The following is a 26,765-nucleotide window of genomic DNA, read 5'->3' on the forward strand; positions in this document are numbered from 1 at the left end:
AAGCATAGGCCTATTAACAATCATTGGTTCTGTAGTGTAATGGTTATCACTTTGGATTCTGATTCCAACGATCCCGGTTCGATCCCGGGCAGGACCTCGTCATTTTTTGCTTTTTCTTTTTTTGAGCATTTATTGCTCACAATAATATGAGGAATTTCAAAGCTTGATCTTATTTCCTTTTCCCTCTATTTTCTTGATCGCATTCCTCGTTCAATATTGCTTCAAAGTACGCTGCATCAGTTCTTTAGGCAACCGGACAGTCGGCCAATCAGACGGCGCAAAACTCTGAAGGGAGCGGAATATCTTGAACAGATCCAGAAACATTCTTACATCAAACCTCAAAACCACCAAAATGCCACACTTCGATAGTCAATCGCCTCGAACGAAGAGGAGAAAGCTCGATAATGGCCAGCCAGACAAAAGCGCAGCAATAACTTCGCACACACAGCTGCGCAACCTGCTGGTATTCCAGCAGAACGCCGCTGAGGTCAAACAAGGTAGGTTTTGTCGCAAACCCTCTGCGTAGCAATAGCATGTTCAAGATAACTCACAAATGATACAAAGGCATCAATACATTCAAAGAATTTCTCCTGTCAATTAACCAGACACAGGACGGGAATGAGAAAACGAAGAGACTCGATGTGCTCAAAGCCTTCTGTGACTCGCAAATTTCCCGCACTGGGGGAGAAGACGATGTAGCCGTGTGCTTCCCCGATTTGATCCAGACATGGAACTTCGCAGACAGCAACAACAATGAATCTCTTCTGACGGTCGTTCCATCTGTCCTGGCTATCTTCCTCAAAACCGTGTCGAGCCATCTGGAATTCCGCGAGTTTGGACTTGCGCTATGCAAATATCTACTCGAGAAGGAGCAGCTCAAACTCTTCAACCGTGGCATGACAGCGGTGAAGTCCAAGGAACATTTGATCTCTCCCTGTCTTCGTTTACTCACGGAGATTGTCAGTTTTGACGGGGGCGCGGCAGCTCGTCAAGTTTACTCCAGACGCCACACCACCTTCAAGCGCCTTGAGGTGTTCCTGACTCCCAACAAGGCGCAGCTGGAGAATGCGGAAGATGACTCGTCTAAATCTACTCTTCGACGAAATGCCCAGCGATATGTTCTTGCCAATCTGAGGTTCCAGCAAGCGTCAGCAAAGAATGACATACTCGAACAGCACAAGATGATCAGAGCATTATTCGAGTATGTGAGGAAGGATTCCCGCGACATTGTCCTGGATATTATCAGGGCTTCTGAGAGAGATGTTGCTCAAGACGCTTCCCTATCTAGGCAGGCTAAGACGAAATTTTTCAGTCGATGGAACCTGGAGAGACTTGTGACGCTCTATGGATATCCTGAGGAAAATTCGGAAGAAATGTCCATTCCGGATGCAGTGCACAAAGTTCTGATGACTGTCTGCACAAAGCCTGAGCTTGGTGTTCTCTTGCCGGAGTCTGGCTGGTATCCCAATGGGAGTGACCCCGAGTCAGTACCGACCGAGGACGATGCCTGCATTGAACTTGGGCTAGATTCCGCTGTGCATGTCGACAAGTACAGAGAGTCCGTGCCAGTTCGAAATGGCACACTTTCATATCTTATCCAGACGCTTCGACCAGACGTGAACAGCTCTCAGATTCAACTGCTGGTCGCCATTTTCAAGGTCGCGCCTGAATTAATCGCTGATTATTTCACCAAGAAGACCATGTTCATTGCAGATCCGAAGCCTACGCCTTCTTGGATGGCTGAATCAGCATTGCTCTTCTCGACGGTCCAGTTACGCGTTCCGGCAAACTGCGGCTGGAAGGATAAGTTGCCGGCCATGCCGCCACCGGTCTCTGTTGTTATCGAGAACATCCTCCCGCGCCCTCTCACGCAGAAAATCTTGACTCGTTGTATTAACCAGAATGCTGAGATTGTGACGCTGTTTGCGGTCCGCATCTTGACTATCGCCTTCAACAAGTTGCGTGCTGTCTTGAAGATCTTCAACGCCGACCACGGCTCTAGCCAGACATTTTGGAATCAGGCTACGGACAAATTGGTTGCGGAGTTCTGTCGCCGCTGTCCTGCTATGAAGGATGTTATTCTCTTGTACAGGAGAACGGATAAGGATGATTTGTCGCAACAGGAAGCTGTTGCGGAGCTGTTGGCTTGCTTCTACGAGGTTGTTCCGGACATTGCATTGGAAGAACTTTTTGATGTTTCACTGGTTTTGGTCGATATCTTGAAGCGGTTGGGAACGCCAGATCTTAATTCGGATGACTCTGAATCGTTACTTGGCCAGTTACAGAGCGCCCTCAAGATAGCGCAACAGTCTGCATCTATACGTTGGTGGCAACAACCAGGTGAGTGGCTGTGTCTGATACTTCCCTCTTGCTTTTGCCTTATCCTAATTCACCATCTAGCGTCGATGCAGTATTCAGCATTTACTTCGATCTTCAAGGTTTTCGTTGATGCTGCGGACAAAGATTCATTGCAAGAGATTGAAAACCTGCTGAGTGCGGTGCTCGTGGAGAACTCTGTCCTTCAGAGCTCCCCGAAATCCTTTGCTTCCCTTCTGTCGAGCTTCGAAAAGTCGGAGCAACTCCCTAGCCAATTAGCATTCTTTGATAACTGCGTTTGCCGATCGGCGAAGAAGCCTGTCCATTACCAAGACTTGATTGGGTCTATGTCAGCAGAGGCGGGCTCTGTTAGTGCTTTGTTTGCTGCTATCTCTGAACAATGGCCGTTTGTGGTCAAAACTGGGGATGCTGCTGCGGAAGCTGCTGTTGGTTCTTGGATCGCCAGAGCTCTCGGGAAATTCAGGCAGGCCGGAGAAGACACCAAGGTATTGAGATCTGTTCGAGACAGCTGCATGGAAGCTACTGAGAATAAAAAGGTTAAGTCAATTCTGAAGAAGGCATTGAAGTCTGCTGAAGAGTCTGATGATGAAGACACAACCACCAAAAAGCAGAGCAAGTCTACGCAGGAAGCCTCTCAGATGCCAGCGGGTCAAGAGCAGAAGACGGATCTGGAAGACATTTTTGGCGCCCTGCCTACTGAAGGCACCACCCACAATGCGCTCCAGCGGTGGGAGAAGGAAGACCTTGAAGTATCAGTTGAGCAGGGCCGCATCGCGGAGCTCATGCTTTGTCTTTGCTCTGAGCATGAAGAGGTTCGGAGACAAGCATTCACGAATCTTTCTCGGTTCATGATGAAGCTTAAGGATTCTAAGTATGTCGAGTGGCGTTCAGTTTACATCTTGACTGGTGAACTTCTTGAAACTGTCCGACAGCTTGGTTTCGAAGCGCCCGTCCCCTGGGTAGTAGGCGAGTGTGCGTCCAGCTGCTTGTCTGTCCTGACAAATCCCATGCACAAGCTGTATGGAAAGGTCAACAAGTTCCTCCAGAAAGCACCGTATTGGGAGGTGGAGAAGATTGCTACATATTGGGTAGACAAGATCTTGCTACATGAACCCGAGTTGGATGACGGGTATTTTGAGGAGATCAATTGGCTTCTTGATTTGTTTGTCAAGGGTCTCCGGACAGGAGCGGTACGCCTACATTCCTCTTCCATCCTCCTCTCTTCATTGATTTATAGTTGCTAACTAAGTGTCTAGGACATGGAAATCTACCGTCGTGCTAATGTCTTCGAACGACTCCTCTCTTTCTACGAGTCACCCAGCGCCGGGTTCTCCGCAAAGAGACGAATCTTGCATCTGCTTTACCGATCGACCCAGGTCGGAGGAAGCACGACGTTGATCACCCGAGCCGCTGTTGTGAGCTGGATCCAGAGCCAGATCGTGGGCGTTGGAAATGCGCGAGATGTGTCCACCATTTCTGCACTCGCTGAAGTAGTGGGCAAATCCTCGGACCATGAACGAGTGGACAAGTGGAGTGGAGGAGCGTTGATGCAGGCTGTTGAGAATATTGCAGGATAGTGGATCTGGTAGTGTAGGAGTACTTTGTATGTATGGTGTCTAGAGCAATGTATATATATAGACAGAACCTGAGTTTCAGGATAACTGTGATGGCTTCGCATAATATACTTGATTTATTTCACTCCAGATAAACAAAGCATGTTCAATTCGAGCTCAATTCACTGCTTTCTGGTGTTATGGAGTGGTGATGCTGCGGCAGTGCGACAGGAGGCGGATTTTTCCATTTTCGGCAATCAGACGAACCACGTTTTCTGTCTCTGTCTTCTCTCCTCTCTACCATCAACCAGAATCTCACCCTTTACCATCTCATCATCTTCCATTCGGTCGATAACAAAACGCCTGTAAATTTTCTTTCTATGGATTGACTCGATAAGAAGAAAAAAGAACCCAGAAAAGCAATAAAAAAAAAAAGGACGCCTTTCCTCAAGTCTCTCTTTGCCCCTCACTCCGACCTTCAGATCTTGACCGATTAACCCTCCTCCGCCTGAGCTGCCACTGCCTGTTAAAAGAAAAAGCTTCTTCTTGTTTTCGGCTTCTTCGCGTGGAAACGACGATTGATCCTTAGCTGCCCCTTCCCTCGATTCTTTCGACTCCTTCATCCATCTCTCTCCCTGAACGCCAACGAAACACCACGACCGTTTTGTCTCATCTCGAAATTTCTCGGCCACCAATGAGAACCTCATAACTCCTGATCCCCGATACCTACCTGAACCACTGTGATTCTCCATCCCGGCCATTTTCATGGCGCGACGCTACGAGATTGATGAGCTGCTATGGCTGCGCTCATCGCCTCTGGTCACCAAGCCTGCAAGCTTACCGCCGGTAGAAGAATGGATGGGGTAAGGCAGATTCTGTCTCTTTCGTTTGCAATTTCTCTATTGTTGTATTCGTGATGGTTCAGAAGCTGATTTGTCATTCGTGTCCAGTCCACTTCCTGAACGAAAACCCAAAGACCCGAACAATCAGAATGAGACTACGAGCAACCGACGACCTAGCATTATCGAAGCCCGTCATTTTTCACGAGGCTCGACTTCAGGTAAATACAGTGCCCGACTCTCCCAAACTTGTTTTTATATCTGTTGGTCCACTTATGGATTCAAAAAAAAAAAAAAAAGGCCTTGGCTGACAGCCACCATTTCTAGAGGACATCATTCTCGGACCGCCACGGACTGCCTTCGCTTCCGCCTCCCGCATTGCTGGTAAAGGCTCTATAGATGCAACGGAACGGCCATCTAGAATACAGGACTCGGATGAATCCAAGAACGATCGTTTCAACTTCCGGGAGAAGTTTTTCAAAGACCGAGAATCCGGCGACTTGGACAAACGCGATGGAAAACTAGGCACTTTCATCAACCGACGCAACGATAAGGAGGACTGGAATAATGGACGCCCACGCCGTGCCTTCGGCCCAGATGACCTTGAACGTAAACCAAGACGCAATGGCGAGTTCGATCGATGGGAAGGCCGTGATAACATCAGAGAACGTGATCCTCGAGACTCAACAACTTTTGGAAACCGTGATAAGGATAGTCGATTCTTCATTCGAAAAGATGGCCAGTTAGGACGGTCGAGACTCGAGGGAAGCTGGTTCCGTGACGATAATCATGCACAGGATTCGCTTGAAGCGGAGGAAGAGAAGCCGTCAATTCGCACTCGTGAATGGCGTCGCGACAGACATGGTGCGGATCGTGACTGGACTAGAGGCGCTAAGTTCGAGCAAGAGCCTGAGTGGTTAGACTCAACCGATCGAGAAGAGCCAAGGCCGGTACATACCCAGGAAGACTTTGAGCAATGGAAGCAGAGGATGAAAGCTGGCTCCGCTCAGGTACAGGAGAAGAAAGAACCTCCATTGGAACCAGCTACCAGCACGTTGCCGAAGCTGGAGACAAGGCCTACTGATGGTGAAATCTTCAGTAGTACTGGCACGCCTCTCCAGGCAGATGCTACGATGGAACGATTCTTTGGATTGCTCAATGAGGCAAAGCCTTCTCCGGACATTGGCAGCCAGTCGCCTGTTGTGGAGCCAACTAGCAGCAAGAAGGAGTCGGTGCCCTCCAAGTCTATCAAATCATCTCGCTTTGCTGGCCTGTTTAGTCCACCTCCGGGAACGCCGACGAGGGAGCCAGAACCTCAGGCTGTAAGCCAGTCTCCTGCTGATCCCGACCAGGAAGGGTTCCAACGCATCTTACAGATGCTGGGTGGTGGTGCTAAGTCGCGCAATGCTACTCCTCAAAATGACACACCACAGCCTCAACGTCCGCCATCGTTAGTGCAGGCCGAGCAAGGTCGGAGTGCGCTGCCGTCACCGGTTCGGGAGCACCTCCACCGGCAGGATCAAATGACTTTCAATGGATCTCCTGCCCGTACAACTGCACCACCACCTGGACTATCGCCGAATCCTGTCCAAGAACCTTTCAAAGACCCGCATGTTGGTGAGCGTGAGCATTTGCTTCGTCTCATGCAGCAAGTTAGGATCAGCCCGGTCCCGAACATGCCCCATGGGAGCCAGGGCGCTCAGAGTGCCGGTCCGGCTTCGGGCATGATGAACATACCTGAAATGATGTCTCATCCCCCAGGATTACCTACCCCGCAGAAGGGTCCCAACTTTCTGAATGATCCAGCAATTGCAAACATGCAGAGACCAGATGCTGCTGATCAGCTTCGGCGGAGAGCTGCGAATGGGCCACCCATGGGCTATTTCGATGATATTCTCTTTGCTCAGGGTAACAATCTTCCCATGACTCCTGGCGGAAGCCGGGCTCCTCAAGGCCAGGGCCATCCCGCTATGGGCATTCAAAGGCCACCTGGTTTCGAACATCTGCCGCCTCCTGGATTCGGAGGTCAACAACTTCCACCACAACAGGGTGCACCAGGCCCATTGGCACCTCCGCCAGGTATCCCCGCTCCCAATCGTGGCATGAACCCGAATCTCATGTCTAATGTGCTGCCAATGCACGGCAACCTCCCTCCCCTCAATGACCGTCAAGGATTCCCACGTGGCGCTGGCGGAAATGGAGCGGCAGCATTCGGCCCTCCACCTGGCATGATGCCCCCTCCGGGATACATGAACATGAATGGTCCACCACCTTCTGGGTTGCCACCTATGCCGCATAATGCTGAAGCCCTGATGGGACTTGGTGGACAAGGTCCATTCGGAGGCAATCCTGGTCCTCAGGGCCCGCCGCCATCCTCTAGGCATCTATTAGACATGTTCGGCCAGGCCAGCGGTGGTGCCCCGGGACATTTCCGGTAGATTACTATTGAACAGAGTTCACATACAAGGCATGTTGCCATATAGCGGAGCTCTCTTTCTGATGTCTTTCGTGATACCCTTTTGGTCGATGCCGGAGTTTCTTTTCTTTTTTTTTATGTTCCATTTGATACGCCCTTTTAAGTTTATTGTATCTTTTCTCTTCTCTTTCAAACGCATCACGGAGGCGGTGTTGATGAGGACCATCAGAGGGGAGTTCTGCTATATGGCCCATGCCATTAGGCTAGTTGTTGATTTGGCACGCAGATACTGGATGGATTGCTCGCTGCGATTCAACCAGGTGACTTTGCTGGCCATTGGGAGGATTGGAGGGGATATGTGGTGATGGATTGATTGGGACTATCCTTGGAAGCTCGCAATATACTGCCATCAATCCGTGTCAATCCTGGATGGCTGGATAGTTTCAATTCAATTCATTACATGGATCTGGTTTACCTTCGGAGCCGTAGGCTGTAATTCAATATAGAGCAAGTGGTTGTTGTCCATTGTCAGCTGACAGTGGATGGCATTCACTGTCAGTCTTGCTACAACATCACCACTCTCCCTCTCCCTCTTTCATCTCCCCTCTGTCTTCCTTTTTTATTTTGTTTCATCCAGTGCCAATCCCAGCAGTATTGTTCAGATTTATTCTCACAACCAGTCATCTCCATCTCTCAAGGCAAGCGTTACCCTCTCTTCCATCTCCCATCTCTTTATCCGTTAACTTGGCTGTATTGACGGCTTGCTGTGTCCTTGTGAGAACATATAAAGCGCGGAATACGGGTATGACCATTGTTTTCGCACCACCGTCCTCTGCTCTCTTGTCTGACTTGATGCCAGCTCTCCCCGTCCCAAACCCAGAGACAACCTGAGTTCAAGTCCAATCCACAAACCCTACCGCTATGCCTCGTCCATTTCATTTAGATCCTATCCTGAAAGCAAGTCTTGGTTACTCTCGCGCACATATGTTGACTCAAGAGACGCCTATTGCGATTTACCTCATGCTTGCTGTTTCGTTGCTAACTTCTTTCCTTCGATACGGGCCTACAGCTCACCTATAACCGCATCTTCCGTCCGATCAAGATGATGGAAGAGATCGACTTCGAGCTGTGTCTGGGCGTGGAGAAGCACGTGAGTTTTTATGCTCTGCCGTGCGTTCGCATATACTGATTTATTACTATTCAAATCGCCAGGCGGCCATCGCTCGTCGTGAGAAGAACATGACCTCGTCCTTCGATAGCGTGAATGAAACAACTACACCGAATCTGAAAAGTCCCCGATTGCGCGAGAGACAAATCGACGAACACGAGCAGGGAAAAGACGAAGTACGTGAACGTGAGACCGAGACAGGAAGTGAACGTTGTGCGCAATCGAATAAGAGGACCAAAATCTCTGCGTCTGGGAGCTGGCGTGAGGGAGACCAGGCGTGGTCTGACAAGGGAGCTGCTTTGGATTCTGTCAATTCGTCATTTTCTAGCCTGTTCTCGTCTTCTTCTACCGAGACGGTCGATATTTCTGCGACTGCGATTAGCCGCGACTCCTTCAATCACGATGAAAAAGAACAAGACGAAGAGCAGTCTAATGCCTATTCACCACTGAGCAGTACTTTTAGGAAACTTCACATCCACGAATACGGAGCCCCTCCATCCAGCGACAGTGGCTTCACCATCTACGAAGACCCAGAGGATAGAGTGATCCGTGACTTTGGTTTCTACATGCCGGAGGACTGGTATAGATACCCGGAGGATGATAAGGAAAATACAGATGGACTCGACGACGAGGACGAAGAAACTAGTGTCGAGGAGTCTGAACTGTTCGGAGGCGAAGAGATAGACCACCAGCGGCCACGCCGTCGTCAGCACTTTGATCACTCGCAGGATACGCGGATGTACTATTACCACGACGTCCAATGGAACAGTCCAAGCATCTCCGTTGACGAGTATACGGACACGGGTGGAGAAATAAGACTTACAGAAAGAAATCCTCATCTTCGCTATTTCAACAGTAGGATGGTCTCGTTCAGTGAAGGTGAAGAACTTTCTTCTTTCCGGGAAGTCAGAGGGGCGACGGAAACAATGTCATTTCTTGGGGCTCCTCCGCGGCGGTTCTTGGGACGTGGACGTCAGTAACGTGAGGGTTATGGGTTTCTGGGGGTTTGATTTCTTATTTATGATTACTGCGATTCACCAGTGATTTTGTATGAATTACATTTTGTTAATTAGCAAAATGGTTGTGATGGCATATATTAGGCAGTGAATACGAAAGTTCTTCGTCTCACTATGTAATTCTCTCTCCTCTTCGGGTCCTCTACAAAACTCCTCGAGCACCTGGTCTTATCTCCCTTTCAACCCCATCATCATAATCTATCATCCCACGTGGAATTTCTGGCCCATTTCTGGCAAATCAATTGCAAAGGCTTGCAGCCCCTGGCGAGTTGTAGCTCATTTCATCTTCAAACTGAAACATCGAGTTCGAACGTTTGAATGAAAGCAGTCTCAAGGCAATCACAGAAGCGTTTGGACAGAGCCCAAGACGCCCAGTTAAGCGGATTCGATTATTTTCTGAATCGATTGGCTGACTATCAGCACCTAGTTCCGAATTCAATCTGGCATCATTGGCCATCGCGTACAGATGGCTATTACCAAATACACCCCAGAGCAAAAGACGTTGCTACCATAATTCACAAGGCCTCAGTAGCCCATGCATGAAATCAGGATGGCACAAGCGTAGAATGACTCAAATCAACTGTGCATAGCGCTAGTTGACTATAACTGCTTCGACCACTCTTTACAGTTGTTGTTTCATGGTAATTTGCGGATGCGATTCTGGAACAATGAGTTGCAACGATCTCAAATGTCTTGTCTGATGGAAGAGGGGTCAAGATCGATGATAGTCACTTTATTAGATAATTTAATGGATACGCCAAACCCAGGCGGTTGGAACAATTGCTCCTCGTCACTCGCAAGCTGCAGTCTGACCATTTAATTCTAGCGCAAACTTTCTGCCACGATAAGACAGAGTCCAATGAAACCTAAGTGGATGCCACGAGTCAGAATATACCGGAATGACCTTTTCAGCATTCTTCCGGCTGGTCACGCCGATGCACTACAAGTAAATACATAAGCATAGATGATGTAAGGTCGGTTGATTGTGGCCTAATTTTGACGGAGCACGTGCCGGGCAGCTCATATAGACCTTCCCGCTTCCCCTTTCATGTTTTCACACAACTGTCGCCATAGATTCGCACCAGTGTTGCGGGTGCAAACCCACTATGAACGACAAAGACACGGAATTTACCAGAAATAATTGAGGGTGTTGATTCAAAATGGTCCAACCGATTCACAACATGGTCCATTTACAAAAAGATAGGGGCACTAGCTGCTCAGCAATGAGTGTTTTTTCCCACACTCAGCGATTATATATGTGTTGCTTTGCTGAGCATGGTTATTATTGACCAGATCACCTTACGTGCCAAACCCATGCCTGTTTTCTCGTTTCCCTTTTGGAAGTTATATCGATAAACAGCTTCATCTGGGGGACGGATGTATTGGATGCAAGCATATCAGCTTTTCTTTTAATAGCTCCTAGGGCTGGCCTCGTTAGGCACTTCACCCTATGTAGAGTCGATATGACATATGACAGCCAGGTGAAAACAGTGACCAAGCGTTGTACACATTCATATTCATTCATAAATAATAAAATAGATATCAATGTCGAATAAACATTGTAAGCACATCACAACTGGATATCATCACTCATGATCCCTTTCCTTTGCTCCTATTTCAACAAATAAAACAACCCTCATCAAACAAAATATGCATGCAATAACTACCATGGCATAATCAAAAACAGAAAAACAACAGGAAGAGAAATCACATCTCCTCAATAGCGCAGTTGGGATGCAAGACGTAGACGGTCTTGTGCGTCTGGCCATCCTCATCTTGTTCGTCGTCGAGGAGACCTTCTCCGCGGATAGGCATGAGGATGTTATCCTGCGACAGTTAGTAATGATTCGTAAAAGAGATGCAATATTTGGTGAGATACTAACCTTGACCATCCGCTTCAAGACCTTAACAGCCAAGTCCCGCTCCCGCTGCAAATCCTCCTCGGTGTTAAGTTCAGCCTCAATCTGCTCCAAGTACCAAACAAGCAACTCCTCCCGCTCAACGCCCTCACCAGACGTCGACTCATCCTCGTTCACTCTCCGCACGACCAAGTTCAGGATCTTCATGTACTTGTCGTACGTGATCTTGGTCTTGGGCTTCTGGCGCTGCTGCGCAGGCTGTTCTTGCTGCTCGCCATCATCGCCATCGCGCATGGGGCTATCGCCTTCCCTATCCCCATCGGCCATCTCCTGGTCTTCGAGGTCTGCAGCTGCGACTTGCGCGAGCGCGGCTTCCTCGTCGTCATCTTCGACTTCGACATCGTCCTTCTCGACGGTAACAATACTCTGGCGGAGGAGGTTGAAGGCCTCGATGACAAAATTGGGGACGATTTCCTCGACGCAATTAGCCTTGGCGACGGCTTCGGAGAGACGGATGAGCGATTCCAGTTGACGGACGGTGATACGGTACGAGGAGCGACCCATTCCACCCTGTGCATCGTTGGCGCGCAGCTCTTTGTACTTCTCGACGAGGACGGCCTTAGCCTCGTCCGTGAAGACAGGTCTGAACGTCCGCGCGAACTGGATGTAGCGCTGGAGCTGCTCGGTGCTGATAGTTGGTGTCACGGCTTCGTCGCGGTTCATGTGCACGTTGACAATGTGGTCTGCCAGCTTGCGGTCGACGGCTTCGTTGGGTTCGTCGCGGATGACGAAGAACAGATCGAAACGGGACATGATGGGGGCTGAGAAGTTGAGGTTGGCGCGGAGGGTGGTTTTGGGGTTGTAGCGACCGCCGACGGGGTTTGCGGCGGCGAGGATTGAAGCGCGGGCGTTGAGGGTTGTGTGGATGCCAGCCTTTGCGATGGAGATCGTTTGCTGTTCCATTGCTTCGTGGATTGCAACTTGGTCGCTGATGTCCATTTTGTCGAATTCGTCGATGGCGCAGATGCCGCCTCCGTTGGCAAGCATCAGTGCACCAGCTTCGATGGTAAATTCACCAGTTTCGGCATCTTTCACGACGGATGCAGTCAAACCAGCAGCAGATGAGGCCTTACCGCTGGTATATACTGCACGAGGGTGTAGCGAACAGATGTATTTCAAGAATTGACTCTTACTTGTCGAAGGGTCACCAACGATGCAAATGTTAATATCACCACGAAGCTGCATGTTCTCCTGTTCCGTCGACTTGCTAACACCTCCAATCAGTTGCAGAAGCAAGCCCTTCTTGATTTGCGTGTGCCCATAAATCATCGGTGCGATGGATTCGACTAGACGCGAGTAGATGTACTCTGAATGAACAAGTTGCTTCAAATCATCCACTTCTGCTGCACTGATGGTATGAAGGAAGGATTCCTGGGCCATGTCGTCTTCCGGGTCGGGGTCTTTGTGCTGATTGAGAGAGCCCAGAATATTGTCGGAGTTACCGGTCAGTTGCTGGTTTGTTTGTTGACCAGGTGTGCTGGTGTCGGGAGTGATCATGCAGGAAAGAAAGGCGAGCCGGTAAGTGAGGTCTCTGACACCCAGGGCCTTCAGACCACTCACACCACCTCCCCCTACTTCACCAGTGCGGTTACTCATGTCACGAACGGCCTCTGGCCGCACTCCAGGAAGACCAAGCTGGCTAACATCCGGGACCACGATCAATGTACCAGTGAAGATACACCGTTCACCTGCCTTGGCGCGGTCGACCATTTCACCACGTAGGATGATATCCATTGTACGGGGCATGCTGCCCGTGGGAATTTCATGCGAAGACTCCTGCAATTTCACCTTCTGCCAGTCGACAAACGTACTCTTCGCAATGTCCAGACGCCATCCAGACCGGTTACCACAAGTACTGTTCGGGCACTCGCTGGGCTCCGTGTATCTGAAAGTTTGCTCCACATTGGGGACAACCGATTTGCATTGTTCACAGATGAAGGTACCCAACGACAATTCGGGCCGGATTTCAGATGTCCGCGTCACGGTACCAGAGACAGACAGTAATTTTCCAATCTGTGATGTTCGAAGTTGCCGTAACCGGGAGACCAGCGGCATGTTGTAGAATGCCAGGGAGAACAATTTATCTGTCTGCTGATGCCGGGTCTTGGTGTTAGCTTGACGGCCCAATTTCGGCTGGTTGGGGTCGTTGATGCTCTCGTCGTTTTCGGCCGCACTCTCTTCCAGGTCTTGCATAGCCGAACTATTCTGAGATTGCGCGCTAGTCGCTTGACGATGGGAAATATAGTATTCCGGTACATATTTGCTGATCAGGTTTTGCAAAGCCTTCACCAGGAAAGGCTGGAATCGATAGTATTGGTTGGAAATCGCATCGGCCAGAATCTGGTTATCCAATGATGTCAAGTGTGTAAAGTCTACATAAAGGGTCGACAGTCCCAGTCTCTTCATGCCGTAAATTTGTGCGATATAGTATTTATCGGACAAACGAGCGGACGACGGCGGCGGCGCAGTGCTTGAGACCTCCTCAATGTAGGACTCGAGGAATTCCGCGAACGCTTGTTGCACTTTCTCACCCGCCAAATCGGTGACCGGAGGGGGGCCTGGCATGTATGGATTCCGCAGTCGGTTTATCGTCGAACTGTTTGTGCCCACAACCTGGTCATCCGGGAAGCCTTGTGCATCACTCATCGGTCCATTGCTCTCTGACATGAGCTGCGGCCGCGAGCTGCCGATCTGATCTGAGTGGATTTGTTGGGAGCCGGCCGTTGAGCCCAGCTCGGACTGGATAACGGCATCGAAGAGGGACGACATGGCGGAATGAGGGATGGACACGGCCAAGGGAGTGGCCGGTTGATAGCGTTGAAGGAGGGGTTGTATGGGAAGCGAGAATAATTAGGAAAAAAAATCCTGGATTCAGTAATATTTGAAAAGGTGTGTCAAGGGAGACAGTGCTGGTGGTGGTGGTCGTTGCGGCGGTGATGACTTCGCATTGTCTTTTTTCGGTGGAACGCGTCGAACACGCGAAACGCGTCGGAGAAATGTAGACGCTCACCGACGCGTTAAGTGCTTCCATTTTCGGACAAGAAACTAACGCTCGCAGCTTACATCAGCCTCTCCTGCTGCAGGGGGAGACGCTAACCTGAATTAGGAGTCGCTACCATGGCGTCGGAGTTAGGCACGAGAGGTTAGCCGAGGACTAAACCAAACGGGGATAAAGGTCCTTCAAAGCGGCATCCCGGCAACCAAACAGATCCCTTCCCAAGAGGGGTAGTCCCCGGCCATCAGCCAATGACAAGCTTTCACGACCGGTTTCCTGGGGTCAAAGCTCCCCATAACCAATCAGCAGCCAGCATCAGGACAAATAGACTTTCGGAGCGGCACTCATGGAGGTCTTGAGACCCACAGCCGCCGTGAGGGTTAATTAATCTTCAGAATCATCCCAAATAGGGTCATCCCCATGTTCAGCTACGTATCCTGTCAGAACCGAAACAACTACTCCATTCGCGCTTGATCGCTGTTTTAGGCTATGAAGGATTGCTGACCTCATAGTTCATTCCTCCTGCCTGTGGATTGCTTGACTGTGTTCTATCTCTGCAATGACAGCGCTGCACAGATCGGCCGTATTACTGGAGGTGTTTTGCTGATCTCATTTATCCGTTCGACTCGATATGCCACAGTAGCAAGGCACTGGATTGAACTATCGCATTATCTTTCTTTCTCGTGATGTCTTCAGAGCGATGTTCTCCTCATTCATCATATTCCCCACCAAGCCTTGCGCAACATGAAACCTCCTCTGAATTGCTGGAGCACCAACAAAAGCGACAGCGACAACAACAACAGCGTACGTATTCAAACTCGTCCAACTGGCTCGGTAGTTAGTTACACACACTGACAGTTGGCATCGTAACACTTAGAACCCCGCAGCGATGACCCTGAATCTCCCATGAAACCGAAGCGACGACGGCGTTTACCAACGACCGACGATGGGCCGCCCAAGAACCAGATATTCTACTTTGTTGACTCGAACTCCTCATCACGAGAGAAACGGGCCCACGTGATGCGACACCACGTCCAGGAGAAACGGCGACAGCGCAAGGCTTCCAATGCAGACAGCGATAGCGAGAAGATGTCGAACCAGGCTGTCCGTTATGTCCCTTGGCAAGACCAGACATTAGAACACGGAGACCGCAGACTGGACGCGACTCAAGACGCTGGAATCAATGGGTTCTCTTCTGGCAGTAGCTCAGTGGTATGAGATAGGTGCTAATTGGCTGGAAAGAAGGATACTGACAACTTTCAGTTTCGAGCAGGATACCCGCCTTTGAAACCATCTTCCCATTCTCTTGCTCATATACAGTCGACGCTACCTGTTTATGATATGCCCAGGAAAGAGTCTATTGGCAGTCTACCAGTGGGCTTAAGCCGAGAGGACCTGGAACTAGCAGATTTCTGGAATACCAAGTTGACTTACTGGTCGGGACAGAACAAGCACATGAAAGACCATATCTTTCGAACCGCCATGGGCCATCCTTTGACTTTCCAAGCGGTCGTTTTAACATATTGCGCGCGATGGAAAGCGCAACTCTACAATTTACCAGAAGGCTCTGAAGTGCAGCGTCATGTCGGACAGGCTGCGCGCGGAGTGGAAGAGGCCCTCGCAGGCATTATACCTATTCACGAAGATTACCTTGCCATGGCTTTGACTGGGATGGCTTTGCAGGAAGAACGATTTGGGCAGAAATCGATTGCCCGAGCATATATCGACCGGGCGGTGCAGATCCTCCGTTCACGGGCGGGATCCAACAATGCGGTTGAAGTATTTCTACACTACGTGCGATACATCATGACACCCCCGAAACCTGGTTATGGCATCGACTCGGACGGGAAACAATGGCTATTGACCTTCCTACGGGGAGCGGAAGAATTGATGCGGGAACACAACACGCCGGCGTATCTATCAGAGGTCCCGCAACGACGCGAGGCCTTTCAGATGGACAGTCCCCTATTCCCATTACTATCGAGCGGACCTCGTCCGTCGCAGGTGCCCATAGAAGCGCGCATGTATGTGGTGAAGGATGCGCCAACACAGGAGATTACGCGGACGGCTGCCTTGATCTACATAACAGCAGCCTTGTGGGATTTCCAAGATTCGCCGAGTAAAATGAGGCGGTTCCTTAGCCAAGCGATGGCCATGGCGCGCGAACACGGCCTTGACCGGTCCCAAGCGTGCGAGACGCTTGTATGGCTGCTGCTGGAGGAACGGTGGGACGCGGACCTGCGCGATGCGGAACGAGGTTGGTCGACGGGGGAGTTGCTGAAAACGCACAAGCAACTACGACCCGACTTACAGTTTCAGTTTACCGAGATCCTGATGAGTTTTCTGATGATGACCCCGCCGATAAGGGGGATCAATACGTTTGCAGAGGAGCTTAACAGATGAAATTTCATGGTTAATTTCTTGATCCTGTTGTTCCTGGCGATATAATTCGCCATGTGCATAATCTAAACGTAATAGTAAATGGTGGGAAACCATGGATCAGGCAGACTTGATACCGAACACATGCTTTTGTTGTGGTGAGCAAAAACTAGGCAAAACGAACCATGGCTCTCGGAGGAGGAATATACGACGCTCGCATGGCATTTCCACTAATGTGGTTTAGACATAGTGGGCACGTGCTGGCTGTATCTTATTGGTGATCTCAAATTTTGAAATGGACCGCTAATCTTGCGAGTGGCCAATCAGAAATAATCCAGCTCGAACGCTGATCCCTAGCGCCACATCATCATCGGCGCTATTGTCAGACTATTTTAGGCGATCAAATTCTGTCGGACGGTAATAATTACATATCAATGTTTATTTGGTTTATCCGATACAATTGAGGCGCTTATTTTGTAGAATTTACTACTGTTCTATGTACCTTGTAGTGTAAATAGTATTGTGTGGAGTGTTAAGGGGTAGGAATGTACAGGTACATGAATTTATCGTGACGTATGCTGTGGTTGGAATGCTGTAACGCGGTCGGACTTCACCGTCATAAAAAAATACTAGTACTATGCGCACGCCACAGTGGCACCGCCACAGGACGTGTCCCGTGGGATCGGCTCTGCAAGTATGATGTTTAATTGTTTCTTTTTCCTTACCGTATTTTTAAAAAACTGTAAATTGCTGTGGCTGCCCCTCGATCGAGATCTGTCTCATGTCCCGTGATTTCTGATCTCCGTCCCGTGATTTTTTCCCACTTCTTCTCCATTCCTCCGTTTTTCTTTGCTTATTGTTAGTCGAGTCCCTCTTCCCCTCTTCCCTGATCAGTTTCCGTCTCATCTCGCCTGTTGACAGGCATCTGGGTTGTCGTTTCGGGTACCTGTACCGCCAAGGCTTCCGTCACATGTTTTAATTTAACCCCTTTTCATCCGTGCTTCTATCTAACTGAGAGCGACGACTTTCAGCCTCTCTTAGCTAGAACAACCTAACAACCTGAGACGTGCCCATTATGGACCTCTACGGTGTAGGCCGTCGTGGCCTTCATCAGATGGTTGCTCGATCTGTAAGTCATTCCATATACTACAAATCATTCAATTTCTCCGTCATGTCAAAAAGACTCACAATTTGTCACTATAGAGTGATAACTCCAATTCAGCGGCCGGTCTAGTCTGGGTTCTAGTTCCTTCATTAATTTCTGCGGTGGCCATGGTCCTTGTTTTCATCATCCTGCGTCGCAGTGAGCGCCGCATGTATATGCCTCGGACGTACGTGGGTAGTTTGCGTCCCTCAGAGCGCACGCCTTCCTCCCCCACCGGTCTGCTGAACTGGGTCAAGTCCATGTACAAACTGCCTGACGAGTATGTGCTGCAACATCACTCCATGGACGCTTATTTGCTGCTGCGTTTCCTCAAGTTGATCACCGTCATTGCGTTTGTCGGCTGTTGCATGACGTTCCCGGTCTTGTGGCCCGTCAATGCCACCGGTGGTGGAGGAGGGCAGCAATTCGATATGCTGAGCATTGCCAACGTTTCCCACCAATATGGTCGTTACTTTGCGCATGCCTTCATTGCCTGGTTTTTTGTGATATTCATCTACTTCACCATCACTCGCGAATACATCTTCTACATCAACCTTCGTCAGGCCTACTCTTTGTGCCCGGCGTATGCCAATCGTCTTTCCTCGCGCACTGTGCTCTTCACTGCGGTCACCGAAGACTACCTCAACCGCCACAAGATCCGCCAAATCTTCGGTCCGGAGAAGGTGAAGAATGTCTGGCTCACTACGGACGTGAGCGAACTGGAGGAGAAAGTGGGTGAGCGCGAGGATGCGGCGATGAAACTTGAAGCCGCCGAAACCAAACTCATTGTCTTGGCCAACAAAGCTCGCGCCAAAGAGCTCAAGAAGCAGCAGAAGCAGGGCAACACTGAAGAGGCCCCTGAGATCGAATCCGGCGATGTTGATTTTGAGGAATCGGGCTCCGTTGCTGCACGCTGGGGCGTTAAGCAGGCCGACAGGCCCACGCATCGCCTTAAAATGTTGATTGGAAAGAAAGTGGACACTATCAACTGGGCAAGAGAGGAGATTGAACGCCTCACCCCAGAGATTGAAGAGTTGCAAGCCAAACACCGTTCTGGTGATGCTAAATTGGTTACCTCTGTGTTTGTCGAGTTCTACCTTCAGTCCGATGCTCAAGGTGCTTACCAGTCTGGTATGTTGTTGTCTACTCCCTGAGATTGTAAGAATCAACGTTGCTGACCTCTCAAAACAGTTGCTCATAACCTGCCTCTCCATATGGCTCCGAGGTACATTGGTCTCGATCCTACCCAGGTCATTTGGTCCAACTTGCGCATCAAGTGGTGGGAGCGAATTATCCGATACACTGTCACGGTTGCATTCATTGTCGCCCTGATTGTCTTCTGGGCTATCCCTACGGCCGTGGTCGGTGCCATCTCCAACATCACCTTCTTGACAGAGAACGTGTTTTTCCTTGCATGGATCGACGATTTGCCGGGCTGGATCAAGGGTGTGATCACTGGCCTTGTCCCGACTGTTGCCATGTCTATTTTGATTGCGTTGGTCCCGATTATAATGCGCTTGATGGCCAAACTGGGTGGTGCCCCCAGTCAAGCGGCGGTTGAACTAACCACGCAGAATTTCTATTTTGCGTTCCAGGTGGTCCAGGTGTTCTTGGTCGTGACGCTCACGTCTTCGGCTTCAAGTGCGGCCGGCCAGATCGTTAACAACCCAACCGAAGCGGCCAATCTGCTGGCCACTAACCTTCCCAAGTCGTCCAACTTCTACATCTCGTACATTGTTCTGCAGGGATTGTCCTTTAGTTCTGGCGCCTTGTTGCAGATTGGTGGATTGATTGTCGGCAAGATTCTGGGAAAACTATTGGATAGCACGCCCCGTAAGATGTACACTCGCTGGTCGTCTCTGGCTGGCCTGGGCTGGGGTACCGTCTATCCCGCGGTTACCCTCCTGGCTGTCATCGGTAAGTCTGCTGTATACTGTCTTGATGACGATCCATCGTTTGCTAACTTGCCATAGCTATCACATACTCGTGCATCGCGCCCTTGGTCATGGGATTTGCCACTATTGGCTTTTATCTCTTCTATTTCGCCTACCGCTACAACATGCTGTACGTGTCTAATGCCGATATCGACACCCAGGGCAAGGCGTATGTCCGTGCTTTGCAGCACCTCACAGTGGGCTGCTATTTGCTGGTGGTCTGCTTGATCGGTCTGTTTGCCATCGGAACCGCAGACGAGCGTATCGCCCTTGGTCCCTTGGTCCTGATGATCATCCTTCTTATCTTCATGATCTTGTACCACATGTCTCTCAACAAGGCAATGGACCCTCTCGTCAACTACCTGCCCAAAAACCTGGAAGCCGAGGAGAAGAGCCTTCTTTCCCCCGGTGAGCAATCGTCCTCTATGGACGGCAACGGAGCAGCAGTGGACGGCGATTCCGCCGAGAAGGCCATTTCGTCTACCGTCGTGTCTGACAACAAGCCTACCAACTTCCTCATCCGCTACTTGCGTCCCGACAAGTATGACAGCTATTACCAGCTCCGCCAGTGGGCACCTAAGGCCGACGATCTCCCTCCGTATACTCCTGATACCGAGGAAAACGCCTACTATCACCCGTGCATCAACGCCCAGGCCCCTCTTCTCTGGATTCCCCGTGATCCCCTTGGTGTGAGTAAGCAGGAGGTTGAACATACGAACAAAGTGATTTCAATTACCGATGAGGATGCTTGGCTTGACGAGAAGAATGCTCTCCAGTGGGACGTTAACAAAGGCGTTCCTCCGATTTACAAGGAGAAGATTTACTATTAAGCAGACGTGTTGCGTTGCGCCTGTATATTCAAAAAGGAGGACTGTCTGTTATGGTTTGACTTTTGCTTTGTCATCTTGATACCCGCTATCACTGGATTTCTGGAGGATCTCAAGGATCTGATAATTTAATGTCTTATCTTCTGCTCAACCGACCATAATCATCAGTTGTCGATGTTGTTTCACGACTTCATGAGATTGGATCGATTGATTAGGTTTACCCAAAGTGAATTTGATATCTTTATTTTTTTTTTGGTTCGTCTTTTTTCTTGCTACAAGCAGACTTCTATAGGTGCAGGCAACAAGAGGCGTAGCCTATCAGGCTGAAGGTGGAAATAAAATACATTTCAATGACTTTCTGGCATCTCACGCTCTCACCCAATCTCATCTCTTCGAAAAATGGCTATTCGAACTTTCTAAAGTGAGTCCTGTATCCTTTCTGAGCCGTTTCCACCCGACAAAAACACAAGGCACCTACAACATGGCTTCAACTCACTCAGAGACAGCCTAGGCAAACATGTACGCCATCATCTTCTACTATGAAGATGACACTACGAACGCCGAACGTGATGCCAACTCTCTCCACGACTGCTTGCACGACATCTTCAGCATGACAGTCTTTAGATTGAAGCTGGGACGAGGCGATTAAACACCAGATTTGACATTAAGAAGCATGATCGACCAAGTCCTTGGAAGAATCAATCCCTACTTTCTACACAGTGTTGAATCTGGACTGCAGGATATAAGTAATGAAACCGGTAAACAGATCACCCAGTGGAAAGCCACTCAAGAAGAGCTCTTTGATGACATGCCTGCTTTGGATAACATTGATACGTTGGAACTAATTGATGGTTCTGTGCTCCCGAAAATTACGAGAACGACCATGCGAACATGCCAGATCATGAATGGGCTGCGACGTGGAGGGGGGTTCCATTCACGCTGCGTTCTCGTGAAGGCTGCCAAACAGCTACAGCAGCAGGGCTTAGCACAGACGACGGTTGACGGTTCTGTTTGATCAGATTCAGGGCCAGCAGCCGTGTTGCATCCCGGGCGTGAAATCCCTCCGTATTGGGGGTGATAGGCCTATTGTCTTGCCGTTCGCCCGCCGCCGCTGATAGATAATCTGCAAACGGGATTTGGCAGCCCTAGCTCGTTGGGTAAGGCTAAATACAAGATGACAATAACGTTGGCTTGCGATGAGGAGGATAAGGAGCGGATGGAGGATTTGGTGATGTCCTTGTTCGAGAAAATTAAAATAAGTTGGTTGTAAATCGTAGCATTGGGTTGAGTTGGCGCTCTGTTCTGGTTGGACCGTTTTTACTCACATGATCAACGTGTGAATGGTCCTTGGAGATTTATTTGGAATGACTATAGGTCATTGGGGTTTTTTCTGGTTTTGCTTTTGATAACTTTTCTCTTCTCGACACTTCTCTTCATTATTTGACTGCATGAACCGCATCTAAATAATTTTTATTGAGACAATCCCTACAACGAAGAGCAATAGGAAGCTATGCCGTCCCTCGTTCTATAGAGTATCTTTTCTGGACTTCGATGTTTAGAAGGTGTTGATGTGCAAGGGATTACACGACCGGACGTACAACACCAAACAGAAGACGCAGATACCGGACAGCTGGAGGCGCATGTCACAGTGGGCTTTATGTCTGAAATACAAGTGCGTGAGGGGACACATGTCACGGCTCAAGTGTACTTGCGGCACCTGGTCCCGATTCTGTTCAAGGAGGTGCATGCCATGGGTCCAAAGAAGGATGATACCCTTATGAGCTTGTTGCAAAGTCGATCCGCGACAAGAGTGTCTTCCTAGGTCCTGTAGCTGGCAAGTACAGACGCTCTCCTGACGGTTTGCTTGGTGAGCTTCGCCAGCAGTGGTCACACGGCAATATAAGTATATACTTCTTCGGCTCGGTTGGGACGAGCCGGTTCCGTTGGTGTTCAGGTCTCCGTCGACTTCGAGCGACCTCTAGGTTGAAATTAACCATGTTCGCTTACATGGGGGCAGGTTCGAAATTGTTCTTAAATCAGCGTGCCTCGAGATGATCCATCAGCCATTGAAGAAATTATGAAATGGGCAGCGTCCACGCCCTCTGGAGCTAGGGCTAGGACTATAGACGAGAATGGTGTTGAGCTGGAGATATGGTGTACACATACATCAAACTGGGCCTCTGTCGTGGAATGGTGAACTAGCCTTTTGGCCTAGGCTTCTGGCTTTTGCGTTGGAGCTCGTCCTGGATGGGATATTGGTGTTCCAGAATATTCGCTATCGACCTGACTTGGATGATATGACTTTAAGAAAACAATTGATGTCCTCATAAATCGTTATATTCCGACCTTCTCGCTATTTTCAATACTACAGATACATTCTACGACCACGCCGGCCTCGCTTATGCTACGCTCTCTTCGGGGAAAGGAAGAGGATATTCTTAAAACAATCTAAGAAGCGACATTGGTTTATTGGTGATATTACAAGGCAGTTTCGCAGTCAGTTTCATAGATAACAACCAATTTGACGAGCGATTTACCAGTAATCAACTATATCAGGCTCTACCCCCTATGTACATGACTACCTCGCCGACACAACAACGCAATCACTGCAATAACTACCAACTGGGCCAATATAGTCGCCAAGTTTGAGATGAATCCTTTTCGAAAGTTCGGTGCATCAACAGCTGGATACTGCAGTAACTGAGTCCACGCCGACATGGCCTGCCCGATTGCATTCATACTGGCTGTGACGATGGCTCGTTCTTCGGCGTCGTTGCCCATGACCACTGTTGCCCAACTCATCGTTAACGGACTCATCGCTGCTCAATTAGTATTGTCTATAAAAGAAATTAAGGAAACGTACCACCCTCAGAACCAGTCAGAATAAACCCAGCCAGCCTCCCCCCTTCCCCAACATCCCACACAACCAGCAATATCAACCCCACAAGCACCGGCATCGTAGCCACAACACACGGAGCCCAAAAATTAGCAGCCCGATCAACAACCACTCCCGCAATCAACGCAGTCACAATCGAAAATGCCGTCGCGATAGTCGGTAACGTGTTGATCCTTGACACGGAGTATATATTCGGCTTTGCCTTGAGATACAGACTAAATGGCGTCGAAGAGGGGAGGAAATTTTGATCGATGAGGATCCATTGCGAGACGAATACGTACCAGTGCCAGCGCCCGAGAACGCGTTTTAAAATGTCCCGGGAGACTTTTAGTTGGCTTGGGCTTGTGAATTCCGCTAGGCGCGTGTTGGAGAGGATGTGTTCTTCCTCAGTTAGGAAGCGAGGTTTGCTATGGTGAGGGACGTCGGGAAAGGCGATGTACCCTCTATATAATTAGCATTTTGCGTATTGTACAATATGGTATGGGAATCCTGCTTATTGTATGATAGGACATACAAAATGCAAATCGGAATCGTAATAATCGTGCATATCACAAACAGCCACCTACTCATTAGCCACCCATATACTCCGTACCTAGTAAAAGAAACATACCTCCACCCCTCTAACCCATGCACATTCTCCAAATTGGTATAAGCAGCTGTCTGCAAATACCCGGCAAACATCGTTCCCAGCGGCGAGGCAATAAAAAAAAGCGAAACTCGGCGTCCAATCTCTTTTGGTTTATACCATGATCCAATAACGTAGATGACACCTGTAAAGGAACACGACTCGCAAATTCCAACGAACACGCGCATGGCGTAGATGGTGCTGAGGTTTTGTGCCCAGGCACAGCCAAATGTGAATAGTCCCCATCCTACTTCCAGCGTGGGGAGGACGATGTTTATTCGGCTGCGGGTGAGGTAGTAGCAGGCAGGAATCATGGAGATGCAGTAGGCGGCCCAGAAGGCGATAGTTATGTAGTTGATGTCATTTCCTGTTAGGTGCAGGTCCTCTTTCATCCCTCTATATACATCAGTATGGATATTTCCATCTATCATTTGGGACATACGAAACATAAGCATTGGTGATGGCCTGTTGGTCGAGGTATTTGGTGAAAAATGACAGACAGCCAAATGTCAAAATTGAAAGGTCTAACTTCAGGACCAGTTTTTTTTCTGCATTGCTCATACCCTTCGGATACCATTGTAGAAATGTAAGCAAGCGAATCCATGGCCCATTCTTATGCTCAATTGGTAGGACTTCAGCATTTGCAACATTTTTCGACACCATTTTCAATTTATTCTTGTTGTAATAGAGCAGGCGTCGATTTCTTAAGTTATTCTGGCGCATTGATGCTGTTATCAGTGGGGTCAAATTGTGTCATTGTAGTGGCCGTGGTGTAATACCCCTTGCTGAATTAAGGGCAACTCAGCACTATTATACCATTGCCTAAATGTGCCTATCGACTACCTAAATGCCGCAATTAATAAAATCCTGGCATGTATATTGTAGGCATTTATCTGTTTGTACTTAAAAAGAACCCCTGCTCTTCTTTCTAGATAGTCTTTCTTTATGCAATGGTTTATAAATATGGTCATATCGCCCTCCTGTATTCTAGTTCTTAACTTATCATCAATTTACCGCTTCTTTAGCCTCTGGGATTGTTCTTCCAGACAATCGTCTTTCCTTCTACATATATAGGTGGTAGATGTCAAGAACTATGCGGAATAAACAAACTCTCACAATGCCCCCTCCCCCTCTCCCAAGCGGCCAAATTACAATGACTCAGATTTATATTTCTCGAATGGGATCCCACTTGATTTTACTTTAATCTTCTAAGCCCTGGGCACGTAGCGTAAAGGCTTGATTTAGGGTCGACCCTATGATTTTTTCTCTTTCTCATAGAGTTGCTTAGCAACGACGACACGTGACAGTGAGGCCTAGCCAAGAGTAGAACCTCGACTCTCTTTCATCCTTTCCTTCCTCGCTATAACGTTTATAGCTTGAACATCTTAAAGTGAGTCTTTTTTATACGCTTCTCACACTATCATCGTCACAGTTACAATGTATACTGACTAACTTCGAAGACTCTAGCCCTCTTCCGTCTAAATATGGCAACCCCTTCAGAGACACGCGAACTGCCTCATTTTAGGAACATATTGAGGTCATCCCTGCTCGGAGCACTCGTATACGCACGAGTACACGATTCTCTTCTTTTTTTGAGGACGGTACGGATTATGAGAACGAGGCCGGAGCTCTCAGCAGCTGTCCGCAAGAGATTTTGGCGTCATTGTCACCATCCTCAAGATTGCAGCAGGGGATAGAACGCCCACTGAGACTTTGCAGAATACCATCAACCAGATTGTCACATGATTAGCCCCTGTGGTGACGAAGTTGAACGGTCATTGATCATCATCGCGTATATTGGAGAAGCTGTGGTGGATGATAGGCACATATTGTTTTCGACGTTCACCTTCCGACAAGCAATATTTTGGGATACTATTCGAGAGGCTCTTTTCACCAGCATCGAGAAACTGAACCACATCGACGCATTGGGCCTCATCGATCGTTGCAGCGTCCCTGAAATCGCAGTGCAAACTTCGCGAAAGTGTCAGTTTCTCGCATGCCCGCGTTCAGGCGCCATGACGCTCACACGGCGGCTTATAGACGCTGCACATACACAACAGCGGGGATCAGCATGGAAAACCGTCGACTCTTTGTTTGAGGAAATACAGCATCAATGCTCGAATCTCTGCGGCGATGTTTCGGAACTCGTCTTGTGTCAGATTAGTGGTGACAAGCCTATCTCTCTGCGGTTCAAACAATCAGGTAATGAGAAAGCTTCAGAAAGAACTCGATGGCGTGCGAGGCAATATTGAGGGCGTTTTGAGGATCACCATGCCCGACGAGGGTTCAGCATACATGGGGCGACTGAAGAATGGGCAGCAGCTGCGCCTGCGAGTTTTACGGTCAGTATCGTCGACAAGGATGGCAACAAAGTATTTTAGAGCTGAATGCTGTCTATCGCTATCGGTTATGTCGATTTGCAGAGCGTTGTTTCGAATGTTCACCAAACCGGCGTGACAGAGGTCCTGTTTCTATATTCGCACCTAATACTTGCATGTACTCATTTGATAGGACTAATTCGACTGATTCCCTTCCATGCGTCCAGTTTGAATATCATGTAGCGTGCAGGAGCCAGGGAAAGCTATGGGCTAGATTTCCGACTCACATGAGCGCGTACGGCAAACGCCAAAATTATTAAACCCTGGGATCACACCCTTCCTAGGATACAAAAACGAAGATTTGAAATGTAGCGAGGGAAAAAAAAGAATATTTTTAAG

At 49.0% G+C, this 26,765-nt stretch overlaps 7 protein-coding genes and 1 non-coding gene across 8 annotated transcripts; 6 read left to right on the top strand and 2 right to left on the bottom strand.

Moving 5' to 3' along the window:
* Positions 1–25: 25 nt before the first annotated feature.
* Positions 26–97, top strand: ACHE_t40016S. The gene has a single exon. It is a non-coding gene; the product is annotated as a tRNA-Gln (tRNA).
* Positions 98–352: 255 nt separating this feature from the next.
* On the top strand, positions 353–3,914 carry ACHE_41079S (NPA1/URB1 family protein; the record flags this gene model as incomplete). The annotated part of the gene is made up of 4 exons (XM_043279349.1): positions 353–497; positions 565–2,340; positions 2,401–3,527; positions 3,594–3,914. 4 exons carry the CDS (start codon positions 353–355, stop codon positions 3,912–3,914), a joined length of 3,369 nt encoding a protein of 1,122 aa, XP_043137037.1.
* Positions 3,915–4,655: 741 nt separating this feature from the next.
* Positions 4,656–7,167, top strand: ACHE_41080S (uncharacterized protein; the record flags this gene model as incomplete). The annotated part of the gene is made up of 3 exons (XM_043279350.1): positions 4,656–4,753; positions 4,841–4,950; positions 5,057–7,167. The coding sequence occupies 3 exons, from the start codon at positions 4,656–4,658 to the stop codon at positions 7,165–7,167; spliced, it is 2,319 nt and encodes a 772-aa protein (XP_043137038.1).
* A 1,080-nt stretch (positions 7,168–8,247) lies between these two features.
* Positions 8,248–9,293, top strand: ACHE_41081S (uncharacterized protein; the record flags this gene model as incomplete). Its single annotated transcript, XM_043279351.1, has 2 exons — positions 8,248–8,295; positions 8,358–9,293. The coding sequence occupies 2 exons, from the start codon at positions 8,248–8,250 to the stop codon at positions 9,291–9,293; spliced, it is 984 nt and encodes a 327-aa protein (XP_043137039.1).
* Positions 9,294–11,036: 1,743 nt separating this feature from the next.
* MCM6 (MCM DNA helicase complex subunit MCM6) lies at positions 11,037–14,017 on the bottom strand (the record flags this gene model as incomplete). The annotated part of the gene is made up of 2 exons (XM_043279352.1): positions 11,037–11,156; positions 11,213–14,017. 2 exons carry the CDS (start codon positions 14,015–14,017, stop codon positions 11,037–11,039), a joined length of 2,925 nt encoding a protein of 974 aa, XP_043137040.1.
* Positions 14,018–15,149: 1,132 nt separating this feature from the next.
* Positions 15,150–16,646, top strand: ACHE_41083S (uncharacterized protein; the record flags this gene model as incomplete). The annotated part of the gene is made up of 2 exons (XM_043279354.1): positions 15,150–15,455; positions 15,507–16,646. The coding sequence occupies 2 exons, from the start codon at positions 15,150–15,152 to the stop codon at positions 16,644–16,646; spliced, it is 1,446 nt and encodes a 481-aa protein (XP_043137041.1).
* A 1,051-nt stretch (positions 16,647–17,697) lies between these two features.
* ACHE_41084S (putative DUF221 domain protein) lies at positions 17,698–20,530 on the top strand (the record flags this gene model as incomplete). The annotated part of the gene is made up of 4 exons (XM_043279355.1): positions 17,698–17,751; positions 17,826–18,897; positions 18,958–19,683; positions 19,740–20,530. 4 exons carry the CDS (start codon positions 17,698–17,700, stop codon positions 20,528–20,530), a joined length of 2,643 nt encoding a protein of 880 aa, XP_043137042.1.
* A 2,556-nt stretch (positions 20,531–23,086) lies between these two features.
* Positions 23,087–24,711, bottom strand: ACHE_41085A (uncharacterized protein; the record flags this gene model as incomplete). Its single annotated transcript, XM_043279356.1, has 4 exons — positions 23,087–23,346; positions 23,391–23,866; positions 24,034–24,444; positions 24,491–24,711. 4 exons carry the CDS (start codon positions 24,709–24,711, stop codon positions 23,087–23,089), a joined length of 1,368 nt encoding a protein of 455 aa, XP_043137043.1.
* Positions 24,712–26,765: the final 2,054 nt, after the last annotated feature.

Source organism: Aspergillus chevalieri, chromosome 4, assembly GCF_016861735.1.
Source record: "Aspergillus chevalieri M1 DNA, chromosome 4, nearly complete sequence".
NCBI lineage: Eukaryota > Fungi > Ascomycota > Eurotiomycetes > Eurotiales > Aspergillaceae > Aspergillus > Aspergillus chevalieri.